The sequence below is a fragment of the Triturus cristatus genome, chromosome 5_1 (assembly GCF_964204655.1).
Source record: "Triturus cristatus chromosome 5_1, aTriCri1.1, whole genome shotgun sequence".
Lineage (NCBI taxonomy): Eukaryota > Metazoa > Chordata > Amphibia > Caudata > Salamandridae > Triturus > Triturus cristatus.
In genome coordinates, this window is record NC_140587.1 from 1,012,727,807 (window position 1) to 1,012,748,589 (window position 20,783).

Consider the following 20,783-nt stretch of genomic DNA (forward strand, 5'->3'; position numbering starts at 1 on the left):
CAGCCCATTTATTATTGTAGGTGTATTGTTCAGGTACATACTTCCAGACTGCAGTGATGCACCAGGAACCCCCATATTATGTACAATTCCCTTTTGCATGACCAGACTGGTTTCCAAGAATTTTCCTTAGGCCTGCTGCAATGTTTTCCAGCCTGACTGTCAGGGTAGCGATAGCCTGGCTAACTGACTCAATATTATAGTAAGACAAGTTTTCCATACCAATAGGGGATATCTTGCGTTTACCCTTTTGAACATGACGAATTTTCAATGTCTATTTTTAATGTGGTTTTTACCCTTTTTGTTCCTGCTGCTTTAATTTTTGGTGGGATCAGATGTGTTCTAATCATGCAAATATCAGGACCCTCTAGTTCTTGTCTTTTGTTTTCATATCTGACTATTAGCCTGTGTATTGCCTAGTGCACCTGATATGAAAGGTTTCTACATGCCTATGATAATCTGTACCATGTGATTTCTCTATTGAAATGTCCTAGATAAGGAATTTAGAAACACTTATATGTAATCATTCAGAAAAAAATGTGTGTTTGCCCTATTAGACAATGCCACCATATGTGAAGACATCCATTTTAGATAGAATTCTCGTGTAGTTATCTACCTTTAGATGATGAAGGCTCTCACACGGAAACCCAATTGAAAAGCTTAGAGGCACTGTTTTGCCTACTGCCTTTTTTATTTGTATTGCTTCCTAAGAAAGACAGTGTATTCTGGACCAAAATTGTCCCATGGCGTGTGGCCACTCCTTTGAAGGACCGCAGGCCACCTGTTTACAGTCCCCTTGTTATACAACGAACTGGTTAAAGCATCACGCTTGCTTCGTCATAAGGCGTTCAACATCAGAAAAGATGGAGGAGCTGGTTTTGCCACAGAACCAGAATTTCAGTACACAAGAGCGCCTGTCATGTGCTGGTAACCTCTGACAGTGTGCAGTCCCTTGAGCCCCTTGGCCTGAGTTTTTGGCCACACATACCCCCTCTGTTCCTTTGCTTCAATGGAAGTGCAGTGCACCGGCGGATCCAAGATTGACAGAAGGCACTACATTCCAGTGCCCATGAAAGAGCAGCCTGAGCGTCCTCTGACACTGAGTGACGAGTGTTGGAATCTGAGAATGGTCCCGAATCTGCACGAGATGACCTGTGCCCATGACCAATGAAGAGCATATTATTTGTAGTGTCTGCAGCAGAGGAGAGACACAGGTGCACTGCCTTGAAACATTGAGACCGTGAGCTGTGAGTGTTTGCCAGGAGGGCACTCCAACTGAGCAGTACTTTCTTTTTTTTCATGAAAGGCTTGAATGAAGAGGCCCATGCAAAAGAAAACAACAGAAGAAGATTTGATGGACAATAGAAGCCTGCCAGAGAGGCTTTTTGAACGGACTCTGGGCATAGGTGGTTTCACAAGAGGTTTCCGTGTGATTGTATAGACTAGGTGTTAGAAGACTGTTTGTTTTGCTGGCATCGTCTAGTATAAACAGAATAAAATCCATTTTCTGTGGAAAGGTGCCCCCTTTTCACCTCAGAGCATTGATGAGGGTCACCACTGTTTCACCTGAACATACAAAATGTATAGGAGCCCTAAAATGTTACTAAATATTTCATTTGTAATAGTGGTCGCTACTTTCTCCCGTTGTCTAAATATTCTTAATAACGTGTTTCCTAGTGGGTTTTAAACATGACGTTGTCATTTATGGGTGGGATTGTTTTTCTCTACCCAATTGACTTCTGCACCCGCTTCCCAACCTATGTCTTTTTTTCACTCTTTTCACCCTTTTCCTGAACATGAGCAGGTTAAAAGATTAGAATTCGTAAGCGATTCTTCTATACAGCTCCTGCATCGACACTAGTTAGTAGTGAACATCACTAATTGTTGGGGTGTGATCTTATGCCACCTAGATAGAGGTATTCCTTATTTTGTCCTGCCATATGTGGCCTTTGTGCTTCTTCGTGTTCAAGGAGACCTGTCCAGAGAGAGAGTCCAAGTACTAGGATTTTGCTCCATCAGCAACATCTTGATGATCTGGTGAATATAGACCTGGACTAAGATCAGTATGAGTATAGTGATTGCCTATGTAAGGGCAAAAGGAGGGTCTGTCGTACTTTGGTATTTGGGACCCCGTAGGAGACAGGGCCCTACCCCTGTTTATTCATGTATTAGCAAACCGCGATTGGTCAATGCGGTATTTACAAGCGCTTTGCATAACGTCCCATTGCCAAATGCACTATGTATACGTTATTATACATTGACTCCGTGGGTTCCATCTTGGAGTGGTGGCCATCTTATAAGTTGCCCTCACATAGACAAACACATTATAAGCAAGTACGGGCCTTTAGAATACATGTACTTTCTGCTTGACTTCTCCATGACCTGGGCAGCTGGTCTCCGCTGCCCCAGGTCAGTCCGGTCTCACGAGCTCCCCTTCCTCCGGCCACCTGTGATTAGCATCAGGGCTTGACACACCATAAAGTCCTTTCATCGCACACAAGCCTCCGGCTAATCACTTTCGCACCTGCTTGTTCCTGCTTTATGGCCTGTTCCTCAAAACAGGAGATGCTCATGTTTATTGGGGTCAGATGTGGGATCTGAGCCTTGCTGGGTAAATAATTGCGGGCTGGCTGAACTGAAATGTGAGATTGCAATCATGACTCTGCTTGTTCTTTGAAGTAAAATATGTGAATGACCAACTGCAAGAGAAGGGCGGTGTTGCCCAGAGCGTAATATGCATTATAAAAGAGAACACTGGTTTTTGTTCTGGAGACTGCCTCATTCAGTTGCTAAGGCTTCTGTGCGACGTAGTCTCACTCATTTGAGTTTAATAAAGATGTCTTTTCATATTTCAGCTTCTGTTGCCAAGTTCTTTGTGATATTATCAAGATATGCAGAATTTTATAATACCACATCAGGAAGTACTCGAAGTCATAGGGTGCTACCCCTAGCACCTCTGGAGTCTCAAAAATTGGAGTACTTCAGTAACCCAGACTCTGTCCCCTCTGCTTTCAGGTTCTTCTCAGCTCCGATCCACCGAACACTTCTCCTCTTCACGACAGCAGCACTTTGCAGCATTACACCTTTGAAAACGACGAAGATTCCCGACACCATTTGCACCCGGCTTCCCTGGGTTAGGTAACACGAGTACTCCGGGGCTCACAAGGGTGCTAGCCTTAGAACCTTTAAAGTTTGAAAGGGTTTGCTCAAAGTCCTCTCCTAAGTGTCCTTAATCTTTAAAATTTCAACTGCGACTTTCCCATAGGATTGTACGGAGCTCGCGGCTGTGTTCTCACACTGCACGCGTACCCCGTGGATCCCTTGCGTCACTACCTTGGGTGGTTTCTTGGGGTCCCAGCGATTCTACGTGCTCTAGGCACTGTGTCTAGTCAAGTCGTGGTTGGTATACCACTTTCTTAATATATGGTTTGGTCTCCCCCTGGGGCCCACTGTGTATTGTGCTATTTAACTGTCGTTCTAGTGCTTTAATATTGTGTATCTTGTACTCTAATCTCATAAAGAGGTTAGTAGAGAGTGTTTAGTAATAAATACATATATTTTATATATATATCTTGTGTGGTTCTCCTTTCATTTGGACACTCAGGAGATTATAATCTGGTAAACCATGCTGCTTTATATTCCTTCGAGACTTAGCCTGAAGGCTGCTCTCTATAGCTACCACTAGGATAGCTTTCAATACAGGTTGTCTGTAACCTAATCATCAATAAGGGTCGTTTGGACTGGTGTAAGGGGCCCACTATAACTAGTGGACAGCATATACCAGGCCAACTTCTCACAGTGTCTCTATGTAGATTCCAGAACTTTCCATTACAGAAATTTTAGGTAAATGTTAGTCAAAGTTTGAGGTTTGCAGGGGTTCTGGGTGAAAAAATACCCGGTGAGAGACACAGTGTCTATTTTATAAATATTTACAGTTTGCTAGCTTTCCCTAGGTGCCGGCTGAGCTAGGGTCCAAAATCTAGAGCTACTCACATTGGAAAACAAGCATTTGCAATACAATAGGTCTCGCATTTACGCAAGTTTAAGCTATTGGCATTGTAAATGACAATGCCTTTTATTTATGTTTTTAAAACAAAAACAAAAATAAAAGGCATTGTTATTTGCAATGACAACAGCTGAAACTTGTGTAAATGCGACACCTATTGCATTGCAAGTGCTTGTTAGATTAGTGAGTAGAAATGCTCCCTTTCGGCCCACATTAAAATAATAAACAAGCGCGGCCACTAAAGTGAAAGAGGACTGCGCTGCAAAGAAAAAATAGGGCTTACCGACTTACGAAGAAGATCCTGTAACGCCACAAGTAAAATATCCAGTCCTCATGGGAGGTAACAAATGGCGACAGGGCAGTATCAAGGAGGGACTAACAAGCCTCATTATCAATCGGAAACCAGCATTTACCAAGGACAATGACACCAGCCAATCAAAAATATGGGCGTAGAGAAGGCGAGGCTTCCACATAATACTCGACTACTGCATGCCTCCCAGAGCGTGCAGCGCATGCGCGCTGCTGCTAGGCTCGACCTAAAAACTTCAAATGGCTGGGCGACGCTGTTGGCATTGACTGTGCTTGGACACAATTCAACAAGCACTGGGAAAGTCATAAGCTAAACGGCTGAGAGAGGGGCCACATCCTGCACAAAAAAGCACCCAGCTGTGGAGAGCAGCAGAATGAACTGTTACACAGGGTCGAGATTCTTCCTATAACCTCACCCTATCACAACACCTAGTCAGAACATAATGTCAAACACATGCAGCCTTCCTTACAATACCATGACTATTTTACCACTGGCTAAACCTTAACAGAAAAAGTCAACAGCCAATGGCTGGATGAGACTGACCAAAAGCACGCTCTCTCTGTACTGTGTACAGTTTAGTACTGGTAAAATGACATCTCTGACGATGAACTACAGCTGTCTGTATGTAAGACCTAAAAAACATAAAAATTTCACAATTCTGCAACACTAAGAATTCTATTTTCAGACTGCCGCGTGATGCTAAAAATCAAGGAACTGAACGTTGTTATCAGGTAATTCGTCCCAGTCATCGATTTCAAATAAATTAAATCTCTGCTTGAAATAGGTTCATTTTGGAAAGTGCGCCACTCACTGGGATTCCCCAGTGGCGCATGAAAACAACATGAAACTGGAGTTTGTGTGTAGGACAACGCCTGCATAAATCCAGGGCTACACAAATCCGTGACGCTCCGCCACACTGCCAAGTCACCCAACTGGCAGGCGAACTGGGATGGGCGTCATGCTCTCTGTAAAGTAACTCGCATGACACAAAACCAAAATAAAACAGCAACAAGAAAACAAACAGAAAAAAATGGAATGCAAACAGTAATCAGACAAACAGATGATGACAAGAAGTAAACTAATGGAAAGAATGACTAGGAAACCACATTCCTAGGTGTCAATAGCCACTGTTAGTCACAAAGAAATATTTCCATGATGTTTTCAATCACATGGAATAAACGTTTCACAGTCAGTTATTGACAGGTATTGCATTATTTACCTTTCAATATGACTACTACTACACCTTTAAAGAAAAAAAGAAGGAAAAAAAAGTGAATCATTGCTTTAGTCACACCGAGAAAAGTATGCTGTGCTGCATAATTTACTCTGACATGCCACAATGTCTCTCCTAATCAATCTATGCCCCAAAGACTGCTAAATGCTTCCATCTTCTCTTCCCTTCAGTCTTCCCCTGCCACTGCCTCACCAAATGCCTTTGCCGCACCAACATTCCTGAGCAGCAGGCACCCAAAGTTGGATCCTCATGATACCAGATCACTGATCCCTTGAGATGCTAGCTTTTGTTGAAGGCCATTTACCCACCCGCTCACTCTTCACCCAGCCTACACTCCTCTCCCATCTATTCTACGCCTCCCCTCTTAAGGTCTCTCACTTCCACATCCTCAGCACCGAGTGAGCACACAGGAGATCTTAGGAAGACAAAGTGCTATTAAAAAAGGCAATATCATTTAATATTCATTTCATTTGCTTCACGGTTTTATATAGCTCTTGTACAGTAGCAACAACATGTTGCCCAGGTCACACCCAACAGCTACACAAGCAGCGCTCTCTTGTCTGCAGTGCGGAGGAAAGTTTCAAAGGAATGACTCCCGGGCAGGTAGAAGACTTTTACCTGCCTTAGTATCGTCCAACTACGTACAGATTTTTAAGCGCTACATCATTTAGTCGCTTCAGTAAAAACACATAATGAAGATAATTATCACAGAGTGGGTCAGAAATGCCAATTGGGGGCCTGGAGATGGCAGATACGCTGAAAAGTTGCAATTTAGCTGCCCCAAGAGGCCCTAGGGAAGTGGTCTGTCTGTCGTTTTGTTTAGCGATGGAATCTGACGTTTTGAGCACCTGAAGGGAGAGCCTTTAGGAATTCTTTTAGTCGGGAGTGAACTTGAGAGCTGCCCGGATGGATTGGGGGGGGCTATCAATTTGACCCAGTTGGGGTTCGCCCTACAGCCTCCTGAAATGTACGTTGGACGGTCTACAGCTACCCACATTTGAAAAAAGGTCCATTTTAAAGTGGAAAAAGGTGATGCTTCCATGTAGCGTTTTGGGTCATTGCCTGTCTAGGCCTACCCACACAAGTGAAGTTCCATTTGTAGACTTTAGACTTAGGGGAATACCGGGTGGAAGGCAGTTTGTGTCTCTCCGTTGATTCCAGAACTATCCATAACAGAAATTTGAGGTAAATGAGTTTTGTTAGTCAAAGTTTGAGGTTTGCAGGGGATTCTGGGTAAAAAAATACCTACAGGTGTGCTAAGTTTTGCTAGGTGCTGGCTGAGGTAGGGTCTAAAATCTACAGCTACCCTTATTGAAAAAAAGGGTCAGTTTTGAGTGGAGAAATGTCATGCGTCCATCTTGTGTTATGCCCCGTTTCCTGTTACGGATACTAGGCCTACCCACACATGTGAAATACCATTTTTATTTGGAGACTTAGGGGAATGCAGGTGGAAAGAAGTTTGTGGCTTTCTGCAAATTCCAGAACCTTCCATCACATAAATGTGAGGGGAATTTGTTTTTTAATCAAAGTTTGAGGTTTGCAAGGGATTCAGGGTAAAAAAAAACCTGGTGAGAGCCACACAAGTCACCCCACCCTGGATACCCCTAGGTGTCTAGTTTAAAAAATGTACAGGTTTGCTAGGTTTCCCTGTGTCGGCTGAGCTAGGGTCAAAATTCTATAGCTACCCACACTGACATCTCTGCATGCTATAAATCCCGATGGGATGTCATGATAGTTATCACATGTAAGAGGTGAAGGAGGGCGTAGCAACAGGCACTGTATGAAGCCAGGCTTGGTTATTATGGCAAAGTAGATCATGTTCAAGGGATCCTAAGTCCCCGCTGGAGATGGCTAGTATCTGCAGTTAGTGACATCAGCTGCATGCAGTGGGAATCAAGAGGGCAGATAGTGGGGGGAGGAGGAGGCTCTAATTATTTACCTCCCCCCACGGAATATCCTCATTGAGCCCATCTCTGTCGCAGGATACTATGAAAATTCAGCGTTTCTCTCTCCTGAAGAGGCCTTGTTTGCTATGGTTGGGGTGGGCCTCAATCACTGTCCACCTTAAGCTATCAGGTGTGTGTCCCTTCTCTGTGAAATGTTGACAGAGTTTGGTAGTTAGTCTGTTGCAGCGCATGTTGCTTCGGTGCTCCATAATCATAATCCAGGTTTGCGTTCGAATGTACCAGCAACTTGAAGAACTTCTTGGTCCACACACGTCCCCGCTCTAGTCCACGCCACAATAACCAACCAACCAGCTTTATGGGGTCTACCTCCGGTCACAGGTCACTCAGTGTGTGGCTCTTGATCTGTGTGCCCCCTTACTGAGAGAACCAAAGAACTACAGCTATCACCCAATTTAAGATGGGTCAAAAAAGTCTCACGCCAATTGCAACACCAACAATTGTATTTACATAATTACCTGCCCTTCTAAACAGAGGTACATTAGCATGACAACCAGGGCAGTGAAGGGCAGGATTATGGAGCACCAAAGCAACATACACTGCAACATTGTCTGCAGAAGCTGGAAACAACATCGTTTCATCTGACTCTCGGAAAATGTAGACATTCATGCAAAGTTTTATATTGCAAAATAGCTTTTTTAATAAACAGCTATTAAATGCACATTTTGAAACTGGCTTTTAAATGCACTTTGGCTTTCCTTTTGATTTTATAATTAAAGACTTTTTAGGTTTTATGAGTAAGCTAAACCTTGATTTTAGTATATTTTTAGGTTTAATATAATGCTTTTTAGTCACCTAACAGACAAGGAGTGGGTGTCGAGAAGTTATACAAGCCACGGGCACAAACACTTCCATTTTACATGCTCAGGTTTAATGTTGACATCTTTTTAAATGATGACTTTTAACACACATTTGCTTGCATGTCCACATGAAATACTGTACTCAGAAATAGTTTCCTTACAGTTGCATTTCTTTGTAGGCACATTATCATGCCTTAGAATATTCTGTACAAGGACTGGGTACACAGTGAAAAATGTTGTTTTTGTTGCCCGTTAGACAACAGCTATGGGTTGGTGGAATCAACAATGACAGGCGGACCAGGGTTCAGGCACAGAACAAATGGGTCCAGTTTATTATATAAACTGCACAAAACCATTGTTTAGACATAGGAGCTTTTTGATGGATTGTCGAGGTCGCTCCATGCCTGAATTCTAGCCCAGCTTAATTCCAACACCATCCTGAGATGGATGGTGGCCTATTCTATACCAGAAATGGCTGACAAATGTCACAGGCCTGCAGGTAAATGGAGAGTTTGCACACTACAGGGTATTCTGGTAGAACCGCACACCCTACGCTTACTAGGCTTGTAAGGTTTAGAGGTCCAGATGGCGCACTGTGAGCTACATATTCTGATGGTTTAAGCGGACTCAGTCCCACATCCTTTAAACGTTATGTTACCAAAATGCACAATCTTACTGAATTAGTACGAATTGTACCAGAAAGGTAAAACTTCAGACTGAGTTGAGCTGCTTTCTGTATGTGACCCGTGCCCCATGGCAGTTAGGCTTAACTTGCTCTTAGGTACCAGTCAAGCAAAACCAGGTGACTGTGGTTGACGATTAATGCTTTTTGGTGCGATTTGTAACCTCTAACTTTTAAACTTTTTAAACTCTAATCTGTGGTTCCCCTCACTGTATTTTTGGTGACATTTAAATTATTAAACTGCACTTTATTTTTCAAAATTTCTTTGGGATTTTTCTGGTGTTGTGGTTTGACTTTATGACTGCTTTGGTACTGAATATGCTGTACACATTGCCTCTAAGTAGAGCCTGTCTGTTCTGTGTCATAGCTACCAGGGGGTTAAGCTCAGGTTCATTTAGTGACTTTAGTGATTCACCCTAACAAATACTGAGGTCATTGCTTGAGGTTTGCACCTTCCACCCCGCAACTAACACCCCTGTTTCTTATATACTTTATCTGAGTTTTTAAAACTACCATCATTGCATCAATTGCTTGCTCAGCTATGCGTGTAGAGTGAGAAAACTAATAGAGTACTTAGTCATTCTTGTAAGTGTACCATAGTATCCAAAGCAAGCCAGTGGAAAACAACACTAGCTATCAAGAATACTGCCATGTAACCACTGACCACATTGGGACCCAGAGAAAAGGCATTAAACTTTAGTTAATATTTTTTTCGCCACACACATTTTTTTAAATGTTCTGAAGTTCTAAAGAATGTGTTCATCCTAATATTTTATGAGTAGTCATTTGTCTCCCTTTATGGAAGGGTCTGAGATTTAAAATGTGGCAACTTCTAGACCTCCGTGATTTTGCTTGGTTCACATAGTTTGCGCACTCGATTTTGTAGACAAATTAGTGAATTTGTGACTTCGTGTTGTGCTTCTAAGAAGGTTATGATTTAAGCAGTTATCAGATATTTACTAAAAATAACTTAAATGACTTAAAATAATCACATAGACTTTAAGTATATATATCAATGATTTATGTAAGTTGGTATAAAAACCAACACACAATCTTAATGACACTTTAGCATGAAAAAAGTACAAATGTACACTCAGTACTGCATACTTACTGAACAGAATTGTAACTAGAGAAGGAGATGAGTCCTCCGAAGGCAAGGGAGAATGAATAAAAAACCTGGGCACCAGCATCTAACCAAGTAACGGGGTTAGCCAGTTCTGCAAGCTGAGTAATTAAAAAAACAGAGAAAATTATTATACATTTTCGGTCCTACATTTGAAGTTTTTTACATTTGAACTCTTTGATTCTGTCAAAATACATCTGAATCTGTCAAAATACATTTGAAATCCCTGGTTTTGTCATTACAGTGTCAGAATGGTTTACATTTATAATTGCTAGTTTAAGTACAAATGTAGTTTAGTTTAAGGAAGTGGCTATTCATTAGGCCGCTGGCCGATAATACATAAAATCTGTTATTTACCCAACGGCAGGCAAAATAGTACATAATCTCTGCTATTTAGACGGTGGCTGGCCAATTATCAGAAACAGAATTGTTTTTCCGGTTCAAGACTAAATAGTATAATTATGTACTATTATGTACTATTTGAATGTTGACTGAGATAAATAGTGCACAAAAAGTCTTTATTTAGCTGGACATTAACAAAAAAAGGGACTCCAGCCAAAGGCAGCGTAGTGAAAATCTTGTAATGGGGTGCAGGAAAGTATGTGAAGCATTTGAAAGTAAGTGCATGTACAAATGTATAAAAACAAGTGCATGAATTACCCTTACAGTGGTATAACATTAGAATAACAAATGTAGAACTCAAACCTTTGCTTTAGGAGCTTCATCTTATGCACATAGATATTTTGTGGCACAGTCTGGGAGTATTTGGCTATCGGCACATGATTCAAAAGTTATATCGGGAAATGATTTGTTCCCTCTTAAGAATATATTTGGTTTTTTTTTAAGTTCATGTTTCTCCTTTTGATGATTTTTAAGTCCTGTGATTATCTTGGGCCTATGTTTTGAGCTTCTTTTTATGGAGAAAGTGGTTGCTTAGTATTTCAGACCTGTTAACACAGCAGCAGCCAACAAGCAAACAGTGAGTGCAGAGAGACAGATGGCGTCTGTGCCACAGAGGGAGGTCAGTACATGAGGCAACTGGTGCTTAGGGACAGAAAACATTGGGATATTTTCTGGACGTCAGTTGGGTGAGATGCAGTAATAGGGCCTGTAGCTTAGGGGAAGTGAAAGCAGGTTGTTAGGAAGTACTACGCATCGCAGGTTAAACTAAAACATTTCAGTTTATGTGCCTACTTAAATGCACTGAAATGCAATGTCACTCCTATTTGGTAGCTCCTGTCTTGTTTTGCATTGCTTGAGGTGCTGGCAGCATGGCAATCTATAAGCGAGCGCAAGCTCTGGGAGATAGAAGAGAGTTGGGGAACTGAGCTTGTCCTCACTAGATTACTGAGAATGACAGCCACCTGAGGAGCACTCCTATAAATGGCATCCAAATCTGGGGTAAGAGCAAAGATGGTAGGATTACAGTTGGTGGGCTGGACACTGACCTTATCATTTATATATATATATATATATATATATATATAATTAGTCTTTCATGAGAGGCAACCACACACACAGTCATGTACATTTTGAAAGCATAATTCCAATTTTATCACTGCTTTCTTTTCCAACCCTCAATAAAAAAAAGTATTGCTTAATTTTAATGCATAATTTTTTCAATGTGCCCAAGTTGAAAATACTGTATTTTTGTTACGTTTTGTTACAAGATTGAGTTTGATGTTTGTTTTAGATGAGGATTATGTTGCTTAGGTGCAGATATTATATTTTTTAACAGTAAATAGCTTTAAATGCACAAACGTGTGAGTTGAAATGGGGTGTTGACAGTTGAGTGGGGGTTGGCTGCAGCGGACCAACTCCACACATGTGGCCATTGCCTAGAGGCCGAAGGTAGTACATGGCTGGGGGTTGGACACAGGGCCCTGCCACCATCTTTTGTTCAGGGTCAAAAGGTATGCTCAGTGACGGAGATAGGTGAATATAATTAACAAATAAGTTTACTGGAGAAAAAAAGGTTAAAGTGACGTTATAGTTAGGCATTGTAATAATAGCCTATTTAAAATTGGAAAAAAAAACCTTTGACATTTATTGAAAAAAACAAAGGTTAAAGTGACATTATAGTTAGGCCTTGTAGTGATATACAAACTATCAATTTAAAACAAAAAAAATTGAAATTCCCTAGCTATAGTTTACTGAGTTAACTTTAACTTGTGCCACCGCCATGCACTGCTTATGAACTCACATATTACATCACTCATAACATGAAAAATTATGACATCTCAAATGACACGTGCATAAAGTTCTGATTTAGAGTGAGTACCATACCCTTGAACTGACATTCCATATGTATGTTGAGTGTGCATATGAACATTAGTTTACACCACGTTGCGTTTACCATGCATGTCACACAAAGCGTGGACCTTTACAATGCGTTGCATTACACTGAGGGTCTTTACCACACATTTTTCATGGTTACAACTGTGTGTGTGTGTGTGATTTTAAAGATATTTTTTTGGGGGGGAGGGGCCATTCAACCCCCTTTTTTATTTTGTCTATACCCCTCTCCCAATCCCACTACCCTTACAAATTCCCTTACTTTCCTATACCTTTAACCTGACAGAGAGTAAACCACTGAAACCACCCCAGGAACTCTAGCCCACCTGTCCTCCGTACAAAAGGGGTGGCCATGTCTTTTCAAGCTCTACCGGATCAACTGGTAGTGTCACGCCGCACCTGGGCCCACCTCGGGCCACTTCTTAGCCTCCAAGTGATCAAACAGGACACCAACTATGGATCAAAAAGATCATCTTTTGAAATTTAAAAGGTCACCCTGTAGGCACACACTGACACCTTCCTACTCACTTAGCTGACGGGCCGCCCCCACTCAAGGAGTCTATGCGTGGCAACCCAGGACTTCCAAGCAGCCTCAGGGGCTCGCACCCCAAAACTGGTACACCTAAAGTGCACCAGGCAGAAGTCTGCTAAAGCAGAGCCCTCAGCACCATGTGCTTCTGACAGCTAATAGTGTCAATTCTTAACAGAAATGTTACACTAGCCACCCTGGCTGATGCTCTAGCTCCCCTCTGTCTGGAGCGAGCACCACATGGCCACCGGCTGCTATTGCCGGCTCCTTTCCCACCTCCTGTGTCACCTTCTCATGAGAATCTGCCCATAACTGGTACACCCAAAGTACACCCAGCAGAAGTCCACCAGGCAAAGCCCTTTGCCATCCCTTATGACAGCTCAGAGCAACAGTTCCAGATGTAAGTGTTTAGCACCAACCCAGATTGATGCACAGAGTTCCTTCCCGCAGGGGGAGGCACCACCTGGCCACCTAGTTGTGCCACTGAGGGTAAACCTGGTTTCTGCTCCTTCGCACTGAGGGCCGCACTCACTAACCAAATCAATGCCTGGTAAGTCAGAACTTTGAGGGGCCTCAGGGCTGCACTCCATGTGGTTTCCTCCTTTTAGAATGATGCTCATGGTCCTCTCCCTCAAGAGCAGGCATCATGCAGCGACCTGGTTGGATCACGATGGGCTCACCTACTTTGTGCATACCCTCCATCTACAGGGCCTCTAACCCTTGTCCTGGGGTCTACATCACAAGGACCTACATGATTGGACATCAGACTGGGCACAGGGTCTGGGTGAAACAGCCTCTAGGATGATATCCTTCACTGTACTTGGGCAATCGCCTACCCAACCCAGACATCTTAGGGCCCACCACTAACCCATCCCAGGAACCTAGGAAGACCACCACTCCTCTCAGATCTCCTCAGGGTCAGCAACTAGCCCACCTCGGGAATCTCAGGCAGTCAGCACCGACCCTCAATCTCCTCAGGGTCTCCTTTACACCTTCTACCCGGTGGAACTATTGCCTTACTGGGCCATCCATGGGCTACTATTAGACAGCTCCCCACCCCTTCAGAAAGCCTATGGGAACTGCAGGAATCACAACCTTTTCTCACGCCTCGCACCATGAGAAAATCTCTCTGGGACCACCACACCCTGCTGGCAGAAACCCTAGGGCTGCCACTAACTTCCGAGTACACTTCCGCTCCACCCTTCCAATGGTTTTTGGACTGCGGCAAAGACAGCAAAATTTCTGCAAAAAGAATGACTCAATATTGGCTCCCTCACGTGAATTCTGCCTTGTCCACGGCAAGTGCGGAAATTTCCTGGACCCCCTACAGATTCATCTCCGACAAATTAAAAAGCAGGGCCAACCCCTTCACTACAATCTATGGTGGAGTTACCTGTCACAGTCATTAAACCTATAGAGAATCACTTTCCTCATGAAGGCCTAGTGTGAGTAATATTGGGGTTCGAAGGACACCATGGGCTGGGAACACTCATGGAAACAATCTGTGTAAGGCCATCCCACCATGGGGGGGCGTGGCTAACCGCCGAACATGGCGGTCGCAATCTAACGGAGCTCCGCGTGAGGACCCATTAATCCGGCACATACCTGAGAAGCTGGGGGGCATCCAGTGCTGATCTCCCCCCCATCGTGCAAATAGGCCGGGGAGGTTCGTCAGTGACAGCGCAACTTTGTCAGTTGACCCAGAACCCATGAAATACGCAAGTGCCTCAATAGCATATATTCCGATGCACGTGTCTGCTGCCCTAGATGCCATGCGGAGGATGCAGACATACTACATATGCTATGAGCCTGCCCATGCCTAGGGGTTTTTTGGGCCTCGGTCACACAAATCGTGGAAGAAATAACAGGTATCCCCGACTGGGACACAGCAGAACGATGTTTGTTGGGCTACGCCGGTGCCCGAAATCACAGCAAGTACAACCCCTCTTCGCTGACATGGCCCTCCTCATAGCGAAACGCTCCATTACAATGAAGTGAAAATCAGCCTTCCCCCAATACACTAATTAACTGGCAAGAGGAGATGGTCAGATGGGGTGGAGCAGAAAGCGCAACCATCAGGAAGGAGTTATACTGTGGGTTGCGTAAAATACCTATCTCCATGGAATGAGACCAGATGAGGGAGACTCTCAAACCCTTTGACCCCTTTATGCCACGCTGCACATAATACACAATACCCCCTCTCCCTGTCACGTGACCTCGTCAAGCTTCCCCTCCTGCCTCTACTGATCATTGTGCCAACCCATCTGGCCACCGTCCCTAGAACCTAACAACCCCCATGCATGACACTTAGCCAAAGGTACAGCTCCAAGTCTGTATCTTACTAATGTTGGGTGAGCCAGACAAGTGGGTGGGGTGTGCGTTGTTATGAAAAGTTATGTTACTCATTCGACTTACTGGACAATGTACTATTGTAACAACCAGAACAAATGATTAATTATTGAATGCTACTGACCATAAAGGGTTATCATAAATGCGTATTGATCAATAGATGGTTTGCCACCATTGTAACCATCTGTTCACAAAATATGAGAATCATAAACCACTGTACTGATAGTTGCGGCGCCACAACAATGCGCTACGCTGTAAAAAAATCAATTAAAACAATCAATAAAAATATGTTTAAAGAAAGACCATCCTACCATCACATCATTTTACAATGCAAACTGGTCATATTAACTGTAGTTAATAAATGAATCATTAATGTCTTCACCTGCATTGTGGGGGGCTTTCCTTTACAAAATCTTGAGTTCACGCAACCAAACATTTGAATCTCTCTCAGAGCCTTGAGCTCCGATGTCTGCACATTCTTCATCGGTAATGTGAGCAAAAATTGAAGTTATTAAATGCTATAAGTGCGTTTCGGAACTGGATGCCCTTAAATCCAGTACTGGCAAACAATGTAAGGAACTGTGCTATTAGTTGCGAAAGATTGGAGTCCTTTCACATATAATGGTCCTGAAATTGTCCTATTACTGGGAAACAAGTACCCCGTTGTGACTGCCATCAAAATAGTACATAATGTTTCCCAATTAGCTAGCAGCTATGTAAAAAGTGAAATGCATTTTCTATTTATGAGGCCACTGGTGTAATGATAGTGTTATGCACAAAGGACCCTGGCACTGTCGTGGTTGTGCAAATCTTATTTATTTAAGAATGCTTGGACAGAGCGCCGGTGAAAACTCCCGTCTCCGGCTCTCTACGCGCTCTACTGTTCGCGCTCAGTCATGCGAAGCCGCGCCCCTTCCCAGCATGCACTGGGGCGCTAAACACTAGAGCGTAACACTACATATCTCCCCCTTTTAATGCTTTCACCAAAACAACAGTGCCCCCCCCCTCAGTTCAGTCTTACTTGGTGTGCGTATCATAGTCCTCAAACTTTCTTGGCATCTTGACCGCTCTGCCCGATCTCGTGCAGTTCTGTCTTTTCTCTGGAGCCACCTTTACCCCTCTAGTCGGGGATTCTCCTCTGGTCGCAACTCCTCTGGTCGCAACCTCTCCTTGTCCCTCTTCTTCTTGCACCTGATTCTCTACTTCCAAGAAGCGATCTTTTCTACTTCCTCCTAAAGTCTTCGGGCTCTGAATCTCCGCCCTTTTTCCAGGAGATGTTGGAGTTGGCTCTTCCGCCGCTTGACTCTCCTCTCTTCCCTGCTCGCCCTCCGATGCTTGGCTCGGTGTTCTACTGTCCTCCTGGTATTCCCACTTCACAATTCTATTGCATTTCGCCATTCTGTCCTGTGACCATACCTTCCCGTCGCTCAATAAGGCCGACCTGGTGTATGTTTCTATGACCTGCAGCGGTGGACTGAATTTACTTTCTCCTTTTCTTTTCTTTTTAGCGTAGCATGTTTTACTCTTACCCACTCTCCCTTCTCCAGGGTCACCCCTTTGGTATTACGGCGTTTGTTATAGTACTCTGTATATATTGCCTGTGCTTTGTCCAGGTTACGCCTCACCACCGCCGGCGACCATTTGCTCTGTACCATAAGGTGTTTCCACGCTACATTGTCCTTCGTAAAAGGTTCTCGCCCCCTTAAAATCTTGAACGGACTGTACCCGGTGGTGGTTGGAGTGATTCGGTACGCCCAGAGCATGCGTTGGAGTTCCTTCTCCCACTGTAGCCCTGCACTGATAGCCGCTTGTATGGATCCCATTATCACTCGATTATATCTTTCCGCAAGTCCATTCCCCGCCGGGTGGTAGATTGGGGTGTGTTTGACTTTGATTCCATTCCAGGTCATGAAGGCGTTCCATCGTTCTGAAACAAATTGTGGGCCATTGTCACACGTTATAATCTTGGGTATTCCTTCTCTCAGGAACGTGGCAGTGAGGAATGCTAACACCGTCTCAGTGTCGGCGCTTTCACACACATCTACCTCTGGCCATATAGAGTATCTGTCCACTGCCACTATGAGGTACTTGGGTACTCCTTCCGCGTTCAGGACTGGACCCAGGATGTCCACTGACAGCATTTCCCAGGGACTTGACATTCCTGTGAATTTTACCAGTGGTGGACGTAGTAAGGTTTGCGTCTTATCCGCTCTGTTACATTGTTCACACGTCCTGACGTGTCTTTCTACCTGAGCATCCATGGCTGGCCACCAGTATGCCTGCTTCGCTCTCGCCTTAGTTTTCATGATCCCCAGGTGTCCCTCATGTAGGATGGTTAAGAGATGGCTCACCAGTGAGGTCGGAGGGACCACCTTGTCTCCTCTCAGTAGAAACACTGGATTGTCTCCTAAGGACAGCTCTTCTCGAATTTCCCAGTATTTCCTCAGCTCGCTATCTAGGTGCCTTTTGTCCGGCAACCCTTGTGTCACATAGCTTTTCACTGTGTTCATAGTTTCGTCCCCTGCGTACGCTTCTTCCCATTCCTGTATGCTGACCGCTCCCTCGTGGTCCTTCGTGACTGCTACCATGTACTCTTCCCATTCCGAAGGTTCTCGATCTCCTGCGGGCTCCATGGCGGCTGCCCTGCTTAAGAAGTCTGCTACCTTGTTTTTAGACCCAGGGATTTACTCCACATCATATACGTAGTCCAACAGCCTCAAGCTCATCCTTGCAATGCGAGGTGTCGCATGCGCATGTCCGCTCGAGGTCAATACTTTCACCAGTGGCTTGTGGTCGGTACGGAGTAGTTCTAAGGCTTCAATATAGTTCAGGAAATATCGTTTCCAGTCCTCCCAGGGCATCGCCGGGTCTCCTCTCTTGGGTAGGAAGGGCACTAAGTTGGTGAGTGACGTAGTTTGCGCGCACATCCTGCCCCTGCCGTCTTGGGCTGCACTCCTCCTGTCGTCTGTCTCTGGTGGACTCCCAGGAGCTTGTCTTTCTCCTGAGCTGGTTTCTTGCGTGGGCGAAAGGCTGCCTTGCCCCCTCCTCGATGGCCCTGGGGTCGCCAGGTCTGTCGTTAGCTTCTGAAGGGAATATTTGGACCTGTGTCGCTCCTGGTGGCGCTCTGTGCTGTGCTGTGGCCTCTAGCCTTCCTCCTGCCTCCCTTGTCGCTCAGGGCGCTGCGGTGCTATTGGCCTCTTCGCAGCTGGGTGATGACTCTACCAGGAGTGGCCCCCCCACATAGGTGTGCCCCGTGCCAGTCGGTGTGCTGCCTCCGCTTACCCTGCCAGGCCTCCTGTGCTTGTGGTCTCTGCCTGTGGCTCTCACACTTTCCACGTGTTCGGCTGCACTGCTCGTCGCCACTTCTGCGCGCTGCACCCTCGAGATGTCAGTGATGCTCCTGGCTGTTCTCCCTGCGTCACGGTGATGACGGTGTTCCTCTGCCACGTTCGGTTTTCCTCACGAGGTGCCTGGGTTCTGTGCAGGTCTTATCCCATCCTCGTCGCCATTTGTAATGATAGTGTTATGCACAAAGGACCCTGGCACTGTCGCGGTTGTGCAAATCCTATTTATTTAAGAATGCTTGGACCGAGCACCGGGAACACTCCCGTCTCCGGCTCTCTACGCGCTCTACTGTTCGCGCTCAGTCGCGCGAAGCCGCGCCCCTTCCCAGCATGCACTGGGGCGCTAAACACTAGATCGTAACACTACAACTGGCCAAATAGTACATAATGTCTTCTATGTAACCAGGTAAAATTTGAAGTTTCTTAGAAATCTGCATGGCTTCTAGATAAATAATGAATAGTGTTTGCTATTTAGCCATTGCCTGGGCGAGCCAGAAAGTTTATTTTCTTTTTGCTCGATCACTGACCAAACAGTACATAATGTCTGCTTTTTAGCCACAGGCCAGGTAAATAGTACAATTGCTTTGCTATTTCCATAGCTGCTGGCCAAATAGTACAGAATATCTACTATTTAGTCAATTACCAAGTAAATAGGGAAGTTTTTCTGCTATTTGGAAGCCCACCGGTCAAATAGTACATCATTTCTATTTAACCAGCAGCTGGGTAAATATCAGAGAAGATTCAATTTTTACTCCCCAACTGGCTAAACAGCTGCCAACATATTACAATTATATATGGTTTCCTCAAAGTTGCCCATTACATTACATTGTAGTTATCTTTTTTCTTGAATCATTAACAATTCCACTAAAATGCAACGCTCTGGAAATTCTGCCCCATGGAGTAATGACGTTCATTGGATTCATTTGGTATTTACTTACTAAGTACAACTACCTTTGTTCTTTCTGCTATACTCATATAGTTTGATGTAAAAAAAAAAACCACATGTAATAAAAGTGTGTCCTGTAGCAACCACTGAAGTGGAAATACTGCCAGGGGTACCTAAATTAAAAATAAGATGTCGCTATATTTTCTTGACCCGTATCCAATAGGAACAGTGCAGCCCGAACGCTAGGCCAGGTCCTCCCTGAACCTGAACACAAGCAAACCATGATCGGTTTCACCCTGATTGGTGCTCTTCAGTCGGGTGCAGCTTAGTTCCAGTGGCACAATGATACATAAAACCCAATCGTATAATTATACAATTAATAAATCCGTCCAAAATATTGTTGATAATCTCAAAATGACAGACTCTTGTAAAACCAGTACCATTTAAATTAATACCATAAACAAAATAACGACGAGTAAAACTTTTCATACACCAAAATACTTACATCTGGAGTGAAGAGGAACACAATCCCACTCACTGATCCTTTCAACGTTAAGGCACGGATAAGAAAAATTGTAAGCACCAGATATGGAAGAGTGGATGTCACATATACCGCCTGTTACGGGAGATACAAAATAGGAGTGAAATCATATGTGAAATCATTGTGGCGTATATAGGGTATTTGTTGGTTAAAGGTGAAAGGAGAACTAACTGCACTAAAATTAATACAGTACGTTAAAAATAAATCAAATGAATATACAACTAAGACTTCTTTTCAAAAATGCTTAATTCTGATTAGTATTATGCCAACAGACAGATTAATTTGCTGAACACTCTTCAATTTAGCTTTCAATTTAACGATAAGATATCACTGAAAAATACTTTGCCATGCAGGCAAATGATTTTCTATCTATTTCTTTACTTTTTAAACAGCAGCTCAAAGCATCATAGACAAACAAAAACACAATGTCCAGAATTTACATGTGTGAAGAACTACAAATCATGTAATTCAAACAAACAGCACAAAAGTCCATAATAACACGCAATCAATATTGGCATCTTAACACCTTTTTTTGCTGCTTGGTGGTTCCAGAGGTCCCGACACTCTTATTTTTTTAGCTTATGTAGCCAATATGCTTATTTGGGCCCATGTTGTTGTTTACAAGAGTACGCCCTGAGATGTCTGCTCTAGGCTTCCTGAAACACACAAAAGGTGATGGTAGGCTGCTTGCAATAAGTCTAATCACTGGCAATTGCTCGGGGT

General features: G+C 43.9%; 1 protein-coding gene across 1 annotated transcript in view; it reads right to left on the reverse strand.

The window, feature by feature from the left end:
* Nucleotides 1-20,783, reverse strand: part of SLC6A19 (solute carrier family 6 member 19) — a 793,248-nt gene that overhangs the window by 485,126 nt on the left and 287,339 nt on the right. Inside the window, exons 5-6 of the mRNA XM_085606111.1 lie at nucleotides 20,025-20,135; nucleotides 10,105-10,217 (exon numbers count right to left, since the gene is read on the reverse strand). Of these exons, the coding sequence (XP_085462237.1) occupies nucleotides 10,105-10,217; nucleotides 20,025-20,135 (224 nt within the window). The remainder of the gene's footprint in view (nucleotides 1-10,104; nucleotides 10,218-20,024; nucleotides 20,136-20,783) is intronic.